The 18,332-nt window shown below is 40.7% G+C and overlaps 1 protein-coding gene across 1 annotated transcript in view; it reads right to left on the reverse strand.

Moving 5' to 3' along the window:
- Window positions 1-18,332, reverse strand: part of THSD4 (thrombospondin type 1 domain containing 4) — a 238,819-nt gene that overhangs the window by 123,248 nt on the left and 97,239 nt on the right. Inside the window, exon 7 of the mRNA XM_054641791.2 lies at window positions 3,991-4,127. Coding sequence (XP_054497766.2) covers window positions 3,991-4,127 — 137 coding nt within the window. The remainder of the gene's footprint in view (window positions 1-3,990; window positions 4,128-18,332) is intronic.

Below are 18,332 nucleotides of genomic sequence, written 5' to 3' on the forward strand. Positions count from 1 at the left end.
TTTTATCCAAGCTCCTTTTTTCTTGTCTACACTTAATTTCTCCATCACAGAAAGGCAGTATTTCAGGGAAAAAAACAGTGATCATGAGTTCAGGATTTTTATGAACACCCATGTGAAGGGACTGGTGTGTTACTGAATGTTTCTTCATGAACACTCCCAGCCTCCTTTTATACCCTGTACCACAGGACTTTATCTTGTTTCTTTAAAACTAAGCTGGAGTGATCATTTGATTATTCCAACCTAGGGAATAATTAATTATTCACAAACACCCAACTTCACTTTCAATCTAATATACATCAAACTGTTTAGTCAGAAAAAATCAAGGCCCAACAACATGCAATATTTTATTTTCTACTCCACTGCTATACCCAGCATTCATGAAACCTTCAGATTTTTTTTCAGATTTACTTTGCTGTTATCATTTTCAACATCATTTTCAAACTAGTTCAAAGAGAAGCATAACTCAAGGATAATAAAATTCCCTAATTGTGTCACTTAATCATTAGAAATAACAGCATTTGCTTTCAGAACAACTTCTCTAGTGATACAATTAAGCCCAAAGCTGGGATGTATTTTCTACTGTCAGCCAATCTATGAAGACAAAGGCATACTGCAGATAAGGATTAATTCCACCTTTTTATAAAGATATCCACACCTGAAAAATTCTTGTTTTAAAAACGCAGAAATAAGAACAAAATAAAGGTACATAACATTCTATTCCTTTGCTGTAATCTCAAGCTGCTTGTGATAGGCAGGTGAGACATTCCTGACCACATCTGACAGGAGAGCAGAGTGTGGAGCACACAGGGAACCAGAATCTGGATTAGCCATTCTATGCTGCACTTCAGCACCTCCTTTTGCCTTCAAACTGAAGCAAAACAAACCTTTTCCAAGAAATGTGCTATGTATGCAGCACATATAAAAGCAGTTAAAAACCTTTTAGAATGAAGATATTTTGTAATACCATTTTGGTTGGTTTAGGTTTTGTTTGGTGTTTTTTCAAATGTTAAATGCCATTGTAGGCAACATCTGATCCTGATAAGGTCTGATTTCTGGGTCATTTACAGCAGAACTATAGATTCAGACAGCAGCTCCATGGAAGAATGAGGAGCTCCATCCTTTAGATTGTGAGGTCTTTTCCAGAACACGAGGCTGCTGCACAATAGGAAAAGAACAAATGTACAGATCCAGCACTTTGTCACTTTGTCTGAACTTGAATATTTGCTACTCACAACCACCTACCACCAGATTTCCCATCAGTTCACAGGCAAACTTAAAACAACAATGTCAGCTATAGTTCTCTTACCTGACCATTAGCACACACCAGCACAGTTCCAAATAGGAGCTCCTTACCTCATCCTGCTTTTCTGATGGAGATTTAGCATGGTTGGCTATGCTTCCTATAGTTGACACAAGTTATTTACCTCCCTAGAAAGTTTGCAAAGTTTTCAAGAGCTGATGCACTCTTTGTTTTAGGCAAGTAAAATCACTATTACCAATCATTTTGCTACTTAGGTTACAGTGTGCATAAAACTGCTAGATATTTTTCTATTAACGTCAGCAGTTAGCTGGAAGATGAAAACAAACTACATTGCAAGAGAAAATATAATATAAAAATCAGGAGACAGAAAATAATTGTTTCACGCACCTTTGAGAGGTACCTACGTTCCTACCCGAACAGAATTTTGGTTGGAATGCTGCATGATCCTTTGTAAAGCGCGCCCCCGCGTGGTACCCAACATCTCTGCAAAACCAATTTTTTTCACAGCTCCCAGGTGACGTTTCTGTCTCCAAAGCCACCTCGAGTCGGTGCTCACACCTGCCCAGGTACTGGCACGGCTTCTCCTAGTGGGAGTGTCCCCAGACACGTGCAACAACACATGCAACATTCTGCCCTAGAGGCACTTTCTCAATCCATGGGCAAGGTCAAAATTATTAAGAACATTCTTTTCTCATAGCTGGTTTATTGAAGTCTCCTCAGTATTCTCTCTGCATTTTTCTTCAAAGATTAAAAGTTACTGAGTAGGACCAACCCACTGTCTTCAGAAGAAATACAAGGATACACTCACTTCACACAAAAAAAGAAAAAAATCTTGAAGGAAGAAAACAGACACTTCTGATGAAATAGCAGATTGAAGGAAGTCCCATTGGCAGTCACTCTTTAATTTAATAGCACTGCCAAAATGCAGGGTTAGAAGAGGAGTAGCAAATACATTTACAAAACCAACATCTACTCAATAATACTGAAACATATTCAATGCATGTGTATTAGGAATAACCAGCTGTGGCACCAAATAAAACCTATAAAAAACCAGAAGTGGAACTCAATAGGACTGTCAATGAAACCATTTATTCACTTTAAAAAATGCATCAGAAATAATATTGTTCAAGTGTGCAGAAAACCAAACTTACACAGAAATAATGCAGCTGGTTATCAAGATCATTGTTCTACTTCTTTCTTCTGCTTAGGTAGAATATCACCCCATTCTTCCTGCTTTGTCTAGTTTTATTTTAAAGTATTTAATTAATTTAAGTATTTTAATTTCATTAGGATTCAGGAAATACACAATCATTTCAATGAAAAGTGAGCTTTTTTTGCAGCACTTGGGTTAGTATATGTGCCAGTTATGACAGTGTCACAGACAGTATGTTCTTGCAATGAAATACTCTAATCTGTTGGGCTTTTTCACTTCAAGTTTTTTTAAGGACTATTTCATCTCATATATCATTCTTTACTATATTTTTAATAATTTTTATTATTTCAGCATTTTCCATCTTTTTTTTCCTCTTAAGGTAAGCCGAAAATACTAACCAAAACCAATGGTCCTGGGAACAAAATAGATAATGGTTTGTAACACAGGGATATTATTGTTCTGGTAATGTAAAAGAATGTCCAACAGAGGGTGATAGAGACCACACATTTGTTAGACACAACTCAATTATCAGTTTTCTGAGTCATGGATCAGAAATGCAGTTAAAACAAGTTTCTGGCCCTTTCTGAGTTAGACTGAGATCAAGGAAAGCTTTAAAGCACAACCAGCTTCACCTAGATCTATCCTGTTCAAAGGAAATTCAAAGCTATGGCTCTGCTTGCACTAAGAAACACAGAACAGAAACAAACATGGCATTGTCCAGATGTGCACAAGTAAGAGGAATTGGGACATGCAGAGGACAAGGCTGTATTCATCAGTGATTTCCCCTGGCAAACCAACTATTTAAACTGAACTTGACCTTTCACTATTTGAGTTCATGAGCCACATCTGAGCCACTTCTGCAGCTTTTGCCAACACATATAGGAAACATCAGCCAAGCGTCAAATGCCCCTCGCTAGGAATTTATTTCTTTCACTAAGCTCACTTGACAGATTACAAATTTTTTTTCTAAACGCTGTAACATTTTGTTTAAAATTGCTACCATCTTGCAAAAAGTGTATTTATTCATAGCAAATGGAATCTACACAGCAGATGGCAAAAAGTCAACACAGCAGCTCTTTCTGAACCCATGAAATGTAACCACTCAATTGTTTTCTAAGAGAACATCACTGCTGAGTAAGAGGAGAGCCAGTAAGACCTGAGGCAAACATGGCCCAATCAGAAAAGTTTGACTACAAGCAGCTATAAAGCAATCCAAAGAAACCATTCTTTGGATTGCAGGTTCTGAAAAATATCTCCACTCTAAAACTGAATTTAAAAAGATATTGTATTTCTTTCTAATTTAAGCTTTCAATCCTCGTGCTCTTCTGTAGAAAGTAAAATATGTTGAAAAAGCTCATTGACAGACACCTTAATTGGGGCTAAAATCCTAAATCCATCCCTTCAGCACTCCTTAGTTTGTTCTCAGTAAATACAAAAGTTATTAAGAAATCCTCCAACCTGCAATAATAAAAGCTGATGTTTTTCACATCTACTTTAATACAAATAAATTTTTTTTAAAAGAAGCAAGTTTAAGCCAGCATTGCCTAAGTTTGGCAGCTGGGGCAGCCTGCCTTACCTTGCACTGCCCTGCCACGCAGATGGCCGTCCCGTTGGGCTCGCAGGGGGTGCCGTCGATCACGGTCTCCGCCTGGCGCACGTAGAAGCGGTAACCGATGGCCCGGCAGTTCAGCTCACACTTCTGACTCCCCTTCACTGCGGACACAACGCAAGGCCCCGTTACAGAGAGCACAGCAATAGACTGGGAGAGGAAAAGCTCCTTAAACGAGCAGTAAGGTCCGAAGGGAAGGAACAAATACGCAAACAATGCATTGTAAGCGACCACATCAAATGAACGGTGATTAAGAAACCAACTCCAAGGTAAGCACTCCAACACGCCTTATCACAGTGTAAACAGTACCTCTATTGGTAACGACTGGCACTTCCCTAAATGACCACGAGTGCTTTTAGTTCCTTAAAAACATTGCCCGGTTCGTCTTCTTTTCATAACTCCCGAGTGTCAGAAAAGTTACACCATAATCAGAAGGATGTGCATCAACTCAGGCTCACTGTACCAGTCTGTTCAGGTCCGTTAGGTACACAAACAGCCAGAACTGAGAAACATTTTAAACAGGACAGATGCACATTTGTAAAAATTCTCTTGTTTTTCTCTTCATTTTTACAAGTTACACTTTAGTAGGTGTTGCACTAAAAAAACTCAACTCTTACATTCTATTCCACTAAATTTGATTTTCAAAAATGTATAAAATGCTTTATCATTCAAAACCCTGTGATTTCTGCTGACATCCAAGAACCAATAGGAAATCAGTCCACTGAACTCTGGGTGAGAGAAACACAGAAGACAAGAAGCAAGACATGTTATCTTCCCTGTGAAAATCTGTTCCTTGAGCAGATACAGTCTAACACTCCCCACATCTTATGCTATCAGGTTTGTTAACACATTTGTGCAGCCTTTCTGTTGCAAATCATCTGTCAGGTCAGAGTTGCTCTCAGCTTATTCCCCATTTGCTAACTGACATAACAGTATCTTCAGCTTCCTTCCAACCCAGAGTAGTGCTGATACACAGTGGCAGTGAGGTCCAAACAGAAATCTTTTTTTATGACAATGCTTTCATTGCTGCCACAATAATGAACCAAAATTCCTCTCACTTCATAAAGCTTCAGCTCATCCCCTATACTGAAATTGAAAGTTGCTATTTAATCTAGGTGTCAAAGGAGATGCTATGTGCCCTCGTTGAATGCTAAAACATTGTGTTCACAAGATTTTCTACTTGATTTCAGTGGATTTTTGAATGTTCAGCTAAAAAAAAACAAACAGTCAAAATAAATAAAAGCAATCACATCAAATATATATTAAACAACTGTTTTCTGTAGAAGTACCAAAATTTCAGCTCAACTTCAGTTACCCCCTGTGCAGACACAGGGTTAACGCAGACCAGTTCTGTATCTTACATTTTCCTGTATACAGCTGAGCTCATTGAACTGCCACTCATATACACTATGAATTGTGTCTGGCAATCTTCTGATAAACCCCACAAAAACATCTCCTCATTTTAAGAGAGGTCAAAGATCTGTTTACTGAGTTTGGGTTTTTTGCAGAAGCCACGCATGCCATGTTCACCTAGGTCATCCATCCATTGGCTACCTTTTCTTTAGATTCACTAGCTTATGATTCCAATTACTTCACTTAGTTATTAAAAAAAAAAAAATCCAGCCCCCCACCCACCCCCCAAAAAACCCCCAAAACCAAAAAACCAACCAACCAAAACCGAACTGAGGTATTTCCTGAGTTCAATCTCCAAGTGTAACAGTCTAACGATAAACTGAGCTTTATTCTTAGCAGCTTCATCACTTCACACATAACTATATTCAGAATTCTCAAATAAATATAACCCGGTTTCAGTAATTCATTACAATTTAAGTCAACTTGTCCTTTTCTCAGTCTGAAAGTGTCCTATTTTCATAACATGCAAAGCTGGCAATCAAGCAGCACCTCTGGAGAGTACATTTTCTTATCTTTTCATTCTCTAAAATCAAGTCAAACAAGCCATTTAGGGTTTCTGAAATGTCCTTATCTTCTATGTTTGTTCCCTTGAGTTCAGTATCCTGAAGCCTCACATACCCATATTCTTCCTCTCACCATCTCCCCCATAGTTTTGATACTTTAAAATATTTATTCCTTAAATTACTAGCTGGCCTTCTAGATCCCAGTGAAAGTTTTGTGCTACTTGGATATGAAAAAATTACCTGCTGGAGGATGGTATTTTTTCCTGGATCTCTCTCATCCCTCACTCCTGCTGTGATAGGTCAGCCTACTGCATTGCTAATGCAGCACAGCAACAACCCCAACCAGGCTGAGATCACTTGCTGTGTAAAAATACAATTCCCATTTCATTATTTCTGTGTTTCATTCTTTCTCACCAGGAACTGTTCCCACTCATACAAAAAGAAGTATTAGAACAGTCACTGTTCTCTGACCACAAAAAACAAATCAGGCTTTAACACCAAACACACCCTATAACCCTCTGGCCTTCAATATTCAGATTCTTTTTATGAGTATGTGTAAGGTACTGCCTTGATCAGGCATATACCAACCACACCACCCAAAGACAACACTCCCAAATGTGAATGATCTGAAAAAAACTTGTCTACAAAGAGCAAAATCTGTTAACTGAACTGCCCCTGCTGAATGACAGGCATTTCCCATAAGGATTTTATGTAAGCATTATGTATTTATTATTGTGTAAATGCAGAAATTACAGCAGAACAAACACATTTTAGAATTCCCATGTAGAACAAGACACCACTCTAGTAAAAAAACCTCCCTTACCCCGTGTTCTGCCACAACTCTTGAGGTTTTACAGTTTAGGTGGTAGGTCAAGCTGCACTACTGGCATGGCAACTGGACATAAAATGTCAATTAAACAAAGAGCTGTGAGGGGATTGATTCCACACAGGCCACATTTTTGACTCCCATGTCAGCTGATCCCACACTTCACAAAAGGATCTATCTTCCCAACTTGCTGGCAGCAAGACACATTTCCAGAAAAAAAACCTCAGCTCTTCTGAAGTGTGGCACAGTTTCTAGGACAGTTAATTATGCAGGTACTGGTTAACATGTCCTCCTAGTGCATTTGTTTTTTATTCCCAAGCTCACCTTAGCATAACCGAGTCTTTGTGCTAAGTCTCACCTTATTCCCCCATAATTAAATAGTGAACTTGGGTGAAATTTAATGTTGCCACACAGGTTCTGCCAGACATATTCATTATTGATTTAACTGAAGGAGGTGCCTTTAGTGAACAGTCCTGGTAACATGTAATGTTTGGTTTTCATTTTACAGACTGAAAAAGTATCTAAATAAAAAAAACAGTACTTTCCTTAAAACATCCTTACCAAACTAGCCTTAAGTACCTCAGGAACATCCTGGTCTTCTCCAAACTGCAAGACTCCAGAACTGGTTTTTTTTCCAGGTCCTCTGTTGAAACTTACCTTCCACCTTTCCCTATGAGGAATAAGATCCAGGCATGCTAAAGCAGGACCACACCACAGTTCTACTGCCTTCCATGTCCCCAATAAGAACAGCAAGACCTCACATCTTACAAACTGCACATCACACAGCACACATTGCAGTGAAAACTTTCCACCATTCTCCTAAGATCGATTTTACTCATCAAACTGGAACCACAAATATCAACACATTTCATTGCAGATTTCAGTGCAGTAGAGGTTTGAGGAGAAAAATTCAACTGTCAAACATATCCACACATTTTTAAAGGCAAAAGAGTAATTTATGTGTTATCACACTACAGCCAGTGGCTGCAGTTCAAAGCGTGTCTCCAGCAGCATTTCCGGCTGAGGCCTCTCCTCGGGCCCTGCACAGGGGACGGCAGCCGCATGCCCGCTGGAAGCACGAGTGAGCAAGGGAGAAGTGTCCTCCACTGGGATTCACAGGCTGACAGCCAAAACTCAATCCTGATCTTTTAATTCCGCTACAGGGAAAGCAAGCACTGGCGTATCCGCGCCCACGACACGCTCCCACCCCGAGACGGTGTCCCCGTGATGAGGCGAGGCCGGCCCGGCCCGGGCACCTCAGGGCGAGAGCAGCGTCGGGCACGGGCCAAACGCGGCGTGGCCCGAGGGAGAAACTCCCGGGAGAGAGCAAACAAGCTAAAACTCCCTCCAACTGAACACGCTCGTTCTTCTCTTGCTCTCGCCCCGGGCCAGCCGCTCCCCGCAGCCCTGAGGGAGCCGATGGACCCAGCGAGGGCCGGGCACGGCCGGCAGCGATGGCGCTGCCCTCCCTCAGCCGCTGCCCTCCCTCAGCCGCTGCCCTCCCTCAGCCGCTGCCCTCCCTCAGCCGCTGCCCTCCCTCAGCCGCTGCCCTCCCTCAGCCGCTGCCCTCCCTCAGCCGCTGCCCTCCCTCAGCCGCTGCCCTCCCTCAGCCGCTGCCCTCCCTCAGCCGCTGCCCTCCCTCAGCCGCTGCCCTCCCTGGCGCGCCAGGCTAACCAGCCTCTCTGTGCAATTTCACCCTCATCCCGCGCCCTTTCGTTACATGAAAGTATAAGAAATTGAAGTCCTCACAAAACACCCTGCCCAAATTTAGAAACCATGCAGGTTTTCTAGAACCCAAATCTAGAACAAGGCAGGAAGTCACCCCTTCGGAAACATCCCTACTTGCAGGAGTTTGTGAATAGACCTGTTTGCATTTCATCGAGAAAGAGCATTTTCAAATCTTAGCGCTGTGCTGGCCTGTCCTATTGCCATGCTGAGGGGCCATGCTGAGGGGCCCTGGAGCAGCACGGTGGGATGCACAGTCCCCCCAGCTCCAGCCACCTTCCCAGGGCTGGACAGGGCTGGCACAGCCCACAGCCGGTCACCACAGCCTGTCACCAGGGCTGGACAGCATGGCTGGACACCAGGGCCAGTCACCCTGTGTGGTGACCCTGAATCACACGCGCTCCACCTTCCACACGATCTGAATCCCTCAGCATCGCACAGCCTCCATGTCCCACACTCCAGCCAGGCCTTCTGCCTCTGACCCTCCACCTGCACACCACGGAGTGTGTGGGAGGGCATTTGTACTTCATGCCAGCTTTTCCCCTCCTTCAGCTTCCTCTTCCAACATGTTCTGCCACCCTCAGCAAGTCCCCACCCAAGGAAAGGCTGTGGGGAGGCACACAGGCATGGTGGATGAGGCCAGGCTGTGATTGAGCTGCTCCACAGTGAGCTTGAAGAGATACAGAGAGAGCTCAGCAGGCAGCTTGCCAGGGCATGGAACTGCAATCTAATGATATTCTTAGGGAAAAAATGTCAGAAGAAAAAGCATTCTAACCACAATACCTTTGATAGATAATGTATTCAGTTGTTCAAAGGGAAATTTAAAATAGCCACAGACCAAAAAAACCCCAGGAAATAATGCCCAAATTAAATAAGAATGGAGCTATCAGTAAACTAAATGACACTGTACGCTGACTGTCCTTAAAGAATGTACCAAGTTCTTCCTTTCTGTCTCAGCTCCGAAGACTTGAAGCTGCTCGGAGCACATACTGCCTCTCACAGCACACACATTAAATCTGCCACAGATAATGCTGGCTGAAGGTGCAATCAGAATAAATGATACCATAAAGGAATTTCACATTCCTCATACCATGAGGTAGGGACTGGAATATACAAAACCTCCTCAATGGTTCTTTAGTCCAAATCTTAATTTAATGTGAGATCCAGGTTCCCTGTTGTTATCTACATAGCAGTTCTAGTTCTCCACAATACATTACAGAATGCTTTTACCATTTGTCAGTTTTTGTAAGTTTGCCTAAACATCTAAAAATAGTTAATAATAAGCTGTGCAATTTGAGAAACGTGCCTCAAGGGTGCCCACACAGAAGTGGCATGCACGCTCTTGGCAAGCAAATATCACAATCACGTTAATACTACATTATGGGATTAAGCAAATTTAAATTAGGCTTCATTCTGTGTGCAAACTGCCTTGTAAAGTCAACTTCAGTACTTCTCCATAGCAAGCCAAGATACACTCACCCATGATGTGTCAGAAGCAATTGTTCCAGGAACAAGTTGTCTCTGCATAGCTCAGTTATTTTCAGGGCCCAGCTTGCCATGGGCTGTAATTCAGTATTTACTCATGATAAAAGCAATGAATCTGCTTTACAGGAAGTGTAATGAAGCATAGCAGTCACTGGAAAAACTTTTAAGAGATTTGCTTATGTCAATCCATGTAACATCTCCCTTAGTTAAAGCTTATCAATGCTGAGATTGGGTGGGATTTCAGCAATAGATGTGCAGGTGACCAGCACTGTTCCCTGGGAGGGTGCTGAGCCCTGGCACAGGCTGCCCAGAGAAGATGAGGATGCCCCACTCCTGGAAGTGTTAAAGGTCAGACTGGATGGGGCTCTGAACAACCTGGTCTAGTGAAAGGAGACCCTGCCCACAGCAGGGGAATAGAACTACATGATTTTTAAGGCACATTAAAGATTTTCTTTCCATACAGGAAGTGCTTCAAGCCACATGCACATACAGAGAAACAAAGACAGGTCCAGTACATAACAGCAGAATTCTGGTCCTTTCACACTCTGCTGTGTCTGTAAGCTGGCAGCTCCACTGCAGAGTCCACACCAGGCCAGAAACAGCTAAATGTGACAATTCCACACTGATCCAGCAGTGATCCCCTGTGGAGCTTGGGATGGATAGCAAGTGTTGGTTTATTACTAAACACAGGCAATCCAGTTTACACAGCTTCCTATACAAAGAAGGAAAATGCATATGAAACACACCACATCCTCTACAAAAGCCTTCAAGAAAGCAGAGCTTCTTCATTTAAGGTTCCCTTGTTTTGGCTAATAGACTATGTGGGCTTAGTTATCAGACTGGAGCATGAGCTCAGGCTTTGCACTTAAGGAGACTAGAAGGTCCATGAGAGAAAACTGATCCCAAATTAGGCTGGTTTTCCACTGATGGACAGTTACAAGTTTTTGAGGTGGTCAGAGGAATAATGCTTTTTACAGCAGTTATCATATGCCAGATTTCTAAATAACAATATGCAAACATTTTCCAGGAAATAATTATCATGTAACTACATTTGGGCTCTCCAAAAGAAATAGTAATGTGATGTGGTCTGTTTTATTTGAGACTCTTTTGATACTTTGTCCTTATTAGGCTTGGGAACATCTCTTGACAATAACCAGAAAGGGTCGTGTTTATTTTTTTTCTTTGTCCCTTTCAGTTTTGTTAACTTCTTATAAAGTTTTATTACTCTGGTTCAGACTTTTTTTCTAAAAACATTTTCCATTCTTCATTCCAGTGATGGAAGAACATTGCCCTTTTTTTTTTTCCTACTTCCACTTTTCATTTTCTCATGTAATAAAGATGTTTATTACTTCACCTTGTCTCAACAATTTAATATATATTTGAAATGTTGCCTGCACTGGGGTTTTGATATTAAGTGAAAAAAAATTCAAACTTTTATCATGAATCTGCATATAAATTTTAACAAGCACGGAGCCCAAAAGGAAGGTACAATCCCAAAAAATTCCTCACCTTTACCTGAATGTACCACTTTTTTTTTCTACTCTTCAGTGAACAGAATATTTCTGAAAGTCCACAATGTTCCATGATCTTGTCTTCATAATTAATGTTTAAGGCAATAAGAAATTTTCAAACGTTGTCATTTACTTCAATTTCCCTGGTATCTCCATTCCTCCCAAACCCCTCTATCATTAAAAAACTATTAATAATATCTTACAGATTTACTGTCATGCATTAAAAATAACTGGAAAGTTGATTATTATTCAATGATATTAAAAGAAACCAACTACAAACAAGTAATTCATAAAACCACATGCACAAGTCTCTCTTGCTCAGTTGGATGTGTGAAAATCAGCAAAAGATTTAAGTCTGATGTGCTTCTATGCAATTTCAGTGCAGCAAAGCACTCAGCTGAGTGGCTCACATGGGCACCTGAGCAGTGAGTACTGCTGGCTTCAGTGCAGCTGCCACAAGTGAAATGTTTAACAGAGGCTCCTGGCCAGCACCCCTTTAAATGACATAACCAGGTAATGTAGTCTCCCACAGACCTCAGTTTTTACTGTGTTACATCTGGAACTCCTTTCTGAATTTAAAGGGGAAAAAAAACCCCAACTCCTAAAAATGTCTTTTTTCACATCAGCCTTTCATGTGACTGCAGTCACAACCCAGAGACAACCATTGGTCAGCCAGTGGCCACTGGATGTCTCCACTGGCCTATGCAAACAGATCAAGGCTCTCCATCAGTGAAAGCTCTTTCAAAGGGCATTTATCTGGTTTACAAGGCATCACTTACACTTTCCAGAGTGCACAGCAGCCACACAGAGCTGCCCTTTCTGGCCCTCAGCACAGGCAGGCCATGGCAGCTTCACGTGAACTGCACTTCTGGTGAGGTTTCTCAGAGCAGCCCCCAGAGTTTAGATCAGAATTATTAAGATGTGGCTAGGTAGGAAGAAAACCAAATAGCAATTGCTTGAGCTCAAAACTTTTTGTTTCTGTTTATATGCAGTGATAGCTAAAACTGTATCAATAAAACCCTCATAAGACAATCTCACAAGATAAACTATTAGGATTTCATGAAAGACGCCTTGTCTTGCAGTGATATTATACAGAATTTATTAAAATAAAATTACAATATTTAGGAAACATACTATTACAGACAAAACTACAGAGGACAAATAATACAGCTAGTCTAAACAAACTCAATTTCTGGCCAGATTTATATATTTATTTATAGGGGCACTAAACCTGCTACATGCAGTGCAACTTCTCATCTGGAAAAATACCAAAACGTGCTCCATCCCCCCTGAAGTGCTGACCACTTCCTGAGGGACACTGAGAGCTATCATTCCCAACTGCTCTTAGCCTGGGATGTTCTGGAAGGAACTTGATACTGCTTTCTGTCTGTCTTTACAATTGGAAAGAACTAACTATTTCTGTTTGTCTGTATTAGAATCTTACTGGCCTCTAGAATCTCAACTTGCATCCAGATCTGTAATTTGAAAAGTGATTTTATCTCATCAGCATACTAGTAGCCCCAAAAACTTGGAACGTCAAATAATGTTAAATTATATAAATCAGTATTTTGGCAACTTTAGTGAATACACCTTCAAATGCTGCCTTCAGACTTCCCACAGCCAGCTTGGTCAGTTTTATTCAAATCTGTTCTAGCTGGAGGACTTCATGTCACGCTTCAGAATAATAAGTGCCAAAGGTAGATGGGAAGAAAGGAGATTCAAGTTTAGACTTGTGATTCCACCAGCAGCATTCCAGACAAAAACTTTCAGCCATCTTTTAAGGAAGCATATTTAAAGTTAAATGTCTTAGAAGTCTCTCTCCTATAAAAACATGAACTCTGCACATGAACAGTAAAAACTCCCAAAGTAATGCCTATCATGAAAAGACCACAATACCCAAATCTCTAGTATTTCATAAAACTCCAAACAAGGCTGCAGAGAAAGGCTTGCCTCATGTAAATGGATGGCACACTGCTCTCCATGCAATCCTCACTGAAGTGCACCCTAAGCTTTCTTTAATATGAACATAAAGAAGGACCAAGCAGCCAAAAGTGACAGCAGGGAAGGAGGCAACATAATGCTGCTGTTTCTCAGTATCAGCCCCCAGACAAAATGAGCCTGCTCTCACTTTGTTACATGATTGGGAAAAAAAAATGAAAAAAATCATTGTTTTCTTTCTTGAACAAAACTTGCTCTGAGCTATACAGTTTGCATTAAAGTCTAAATGCTTTCTGATGTTACACTTTTCTGAGTTATTTTGCTTGGGGGATGAAATCTAACATTTTGTCTTTAAAAATGAAAACTGTTACATCATTATTTACAAGAAATAACGACACAACAATTTTTAAATCATTTCATATAGAAATCAACTTTCATTTTACTTTAATTACACAATTCAGAGACAATAATAATAATGTTTTCAATTATCTCAATCTGCCCTTTTTTTTTTTTAAATTTCCTTAAACAGACTGATTTTGCTAAAATTTCCTAGAGAAATAATTTTGGATGAACTCACAAAAATCATTCCCTGCCTCTTTTTCCTTGCTGTCTCCAGAGGAAGCAGTCACTTAAAAATGCTTCCCCAGCCCAAAAATCCAGATCCTGGACTCATTTTATATCCATCTGATAGATAACCTCATCATTCACAGTCTTCTATGCTGACATGAACACAGCCACTGAAGAACATGGACTTAAAATCTACTGCCTGTGCTTATCCTTGTTATACACAGGATACACATGGATCAATGTGAAAAGCAGGAAAAGAGACTAAACTGCTTTTCTGAAAGGTTTTTAACTGAAGATTCTTTGCTCTGGAACAACACCAAGAAATTACCACCTGAGGAGCCTCAGCAGAAAGAATGAAATGAGAAACAAGCAGCAGCTAAAGTCAGCCCCAGACTCACTGTCACTGTCCCTTGGGAAATATTTATCAGTAGGTTCTGACTGAGCCTTATACACTTCAGATTAAAAAAAAATACTACTGTGGGGTGAGGAGTGTTTCTGAAATAATAAAAAAGACTTGTACTCATTTAAATATTAATATAGCTATTATTTGGTCTAAAATGTCCTGTGTTTCCATGGCCTCTTGCCACAGTCCTTTAATAGGCAAATAAATTCTTAAGGATTACTTAAAAACATTCTGTGCTTTTATTTAAATACTCAAAGATGTTTATTTCCTTCACTCTCATAAACATCAGTTTAAAACATGAATGTTCATTAGAGCAATGTTTTCAGTAGGATGCCAGTGACCTGGAGCTCAGTCAGTTAACTTGAAAGCTGCTTCCCTTCTGGTAGCAGATAAACCCCTAAACATTCAGTGTTTCACATTACATTTCATTTTTAAGACTATTCTTCTATAAAAAGCTATAATGATCATTGATGAGACTCCAGATTTCTTAGCAACTTTGTTTCTAATTTTTCTCCTGGGTTTTCAAACTTTGCATGCCTTGATTGTTGCATGTTAAGATTCCTGCAGAAACCTGAAGGGTACCAACTCAGAGATCTCTTCTCAGGGAAAATCTAACTGGGTGGCACTGGGAGGCAGCTTTGCTCCCTGATGCTGCCAGCTGGGCTCCACCAGCTCCAACTGCAGCACTTGGAGCCTCCATGCTCTTAGCAACTGCATTTCAGAACAACAAAGCTTAAGCTGGGTCCTTTCCTGTATCACTGGCAGCCAAGGGACAAATGGGTGTCTGGTAAAAGACTATTTTCACATTGAGAATTCTGTCAGAAACTAGGATCTGTTTCTTTACTCATCTGTGGCATCACCCAACATCCCACTCCTCCAAGCACAGCAGTAGAAACCAGTATGGAGGTGTCAAGATAAAAACGTTGTCAAACCCCTTTAATTTCCTTCTACAAACAGGCTCTGCATGCACAAGAAGTAGTGCTGTCATTCAGCTTGGCTTTTCAAAGGTGTCTGACACTTCTTCAGTAAAAAATGACATCTGGAAGTTACTATAAGCAATGTGTAAAGTTGTTTTGAAAACTATTACTCATTACTACTCAGTAATTCACTGGCTGAGTTTTGGTACCTTACTGACAAAGAATTTGCAAGATCTTTCCCAAATACTGCTCCAGTTTATGTATTCATGCATGAGGTAGATGATGTGATAGCAGGAGGGATTCACAGGTAACAACACCAAGCTGGGAAAGGCAGCAGTACTGGAGGGAAGGATTAAAGCTGAAAAATATGCTGACAGCTTGGGGAAGGGTCTGAAAAGGCAGGATGAAATATAATAGGGATGGTATGATATCCTACACTTGTGACAGAACAACCACCTGCACAAACACAGACTGAAAAACTAATGGAGAAGCAGTAATTCTACAGGGAATCTGGAGCAGTGACAGTGGGTGCCATTTAATGTGAGGCACTGAAGGTGTGAACTTAACAAAAGAAAAGCAAACACTCTCTGGGTCAGTATAAACCAGAAGGCAATGTGCAAATCAGAGTCCAACACTCAGGGCAGCACTGTCCATTCTGCTGGGCCATGGGAAGACAATCCAGAGGAGAAAGTGAGTGACCAGAGCTCTAGTACACACACCTAAAGGGGGAAGATTCATGTAATAGTGGGGTTTTGGAAAAGCAGAAGGGATGACAGTCTCTAGGCAGAGATAAAAGACAAAAGGGAATAGAAGCCTTCCTATGTGTGCTGTGTACCAGACAGGAGCTAAGAGCCCAAACTGTTCCATGGAAATCTATATTACACTTCACAGAAGACTTCCACTGGAAGGAATAACTAAGCACCATTTGCTTATGGAGACTGCAGCATCTCCACCACTGAAGACTGGCACTGGACAAACTGAACAAGCACAAACTGTGCTCTTCTAAAGGGCTCCATTTCCTAACCTCAGATCTTAGAGAGCACACAAGCCTTCCTACATTTATTTATTGACTTATTTTTCCCCCCATAGAGCCTAGTTAGAATAGACACAGCAGTCACTTTTGTTCAAAATATATTTGCTGTCACGTAGTAATGGTTCAGATACTCTTGTTCTCCCATCAAGGAAACTGTTACCATTCATACAAACAATTTCTGCATGAACAAACCTCTTTCTGCAGCTTTTCCCCAAAGAAATGTCAATGCTCAACTGCAGTCCTAGATACACAGATGTTCAGAGTTCAAAACAACAAATAAGGAAGATTTTCTTGCACCTGTCTGGACTCTGTCCCAGAGAATTGCACCAAGAAACATAAAGTCTTAATTGTAAAAATATTTCCAATAGGTTAATTTTTTTCCTCTGGAAAGCAGTAAATCGTGCAAATTCACAGTCTTGCAAATTCTACCTCTCATTCTGGACAGCAGAAAGCATAATAAAAGTACATAAGTTTCTGTCCCCAAAGTTATACATGGAAAGTATCTACAGCCTGATCAATGTACAGCCAACACAGTAAAAGTAATGTAACACTTTAAAATCTTTGTAAAAATGTTATCACCTGTTATCTTAACTATTACACCAAAAGCAACCCACAGAGTAACTGCACCTCAAATGCCTAGAAAACATCAAACCCATATATCTGGGTTTCAGGCTGTTGATTTAAGGGCTCCTGTAATGGCATATGCTGTAAGTGCTTCAATTTATCTCACACACCCTGAAACATCTTAGTTTCTACCAACCTAAGATGTGCCTCTTGAACCAGGTCAATATAAATGCCTTAATAGGATTCTGGAGGTCAAACTATGAATCTCTAATAATAAAAATATCAGGGTGATCACACAGTAGTTAAATAGAGCCTTAACAAGTACAAACTCCTTCTCTTTAACGGTAACATACTTGTTGCCATCCAAGGGGAGCAAGGCAGAGCACATTTGCCTAATGCTTCACTTTTTCCTTTCCATACCACAGTAACCAACAGTCACCTCTGTGTGAAAGTACCAGAACCATTCCAAAGAGCTGAACCAATGAAGTTTCTCACTCTTCTGAAAATTACTTTAAGGTGTTAAATTTATAATCACCTTACAATGATGGTGTGAGGCAGATTAGCCTCTAGCTTTGTGTCCGTGCAGCCAGGCTATTCTATAGAAAACAATACAGAATTTTAGTGGAGACTGGGACAGAGCAAAAAAGTTTCCAAAGCCTCAAGAAAGCTAAATTAATAAACCATGTCCAGCCTAGTTACATTCATTCTTCCCAAAGCAATTAGGGGGGAGAGGGAATGAATGTTTAATTGTGCGGGTGATTTTTAAATGTCTGTATCAATTAATGCTTGCACATAGCAGAGAAAGAGGGACACACATCACTACAGCTCCCTTAAAATTTGCTAAAGCTCTTCTCCCTGCCCCTATCTCAAGTTGGACCCAGTGCAACACAGTAATGCAGAAATCCTTTCAAGTCTGGCAGTAAGACTGCAGCCAAATATGTAAGCTATTCACAAATATTATCCAAACACAGAGGGCAAGCACAGTTTGTGATTTAGGGTTCACCTGGTACAGACCTTTCAGAGGAAGAAGCTGGGCTGGAACAGCAGAGGTAGCCTTATTAACTAAAGAATCTGAGGGGCAAAGAGGGGAAACTTCAGCAAAACACTGTTGTGAAAAATAATGGATCACACTCACAGACTTTAAATATAAATTACCTCTCCTTTAGCCAAAAAACAGCTGTACAAAAGCTGATGTTAACGATTATCCATTTTCCATTGAAACCATTCTGTACTGGCTCAAACACTATAAAACTATAGTTTATATATGCACACACAAGCTTTCAGCAGCTCACCCTCCCCCTCTCTGAAATACTGCCTTCTCCTCTGGTGAAAATAAGCTGGTTAAGTCCTGTAAGCAGCCTGCTCAATATGATGCCCAATCCATAGTGCATAATCATGGATTTGGGGGAAAATCCACTTCTTCT

This window comes from Agelaius phoeniceus, chromosome 13 (assembly GCF_051311805.1).
Source record: "Agelaius phoeniceus isolate bAgePho1 chromosome 13, bAgePho1.hap1, whole genome shotgun sequence".
Classification (NCBI taxonomy): Eukaryota; Metazoa; Chordata; class Aves; order Passeriformes; family Icteridae; genus Agelaius; species Agelaius phoeniceus.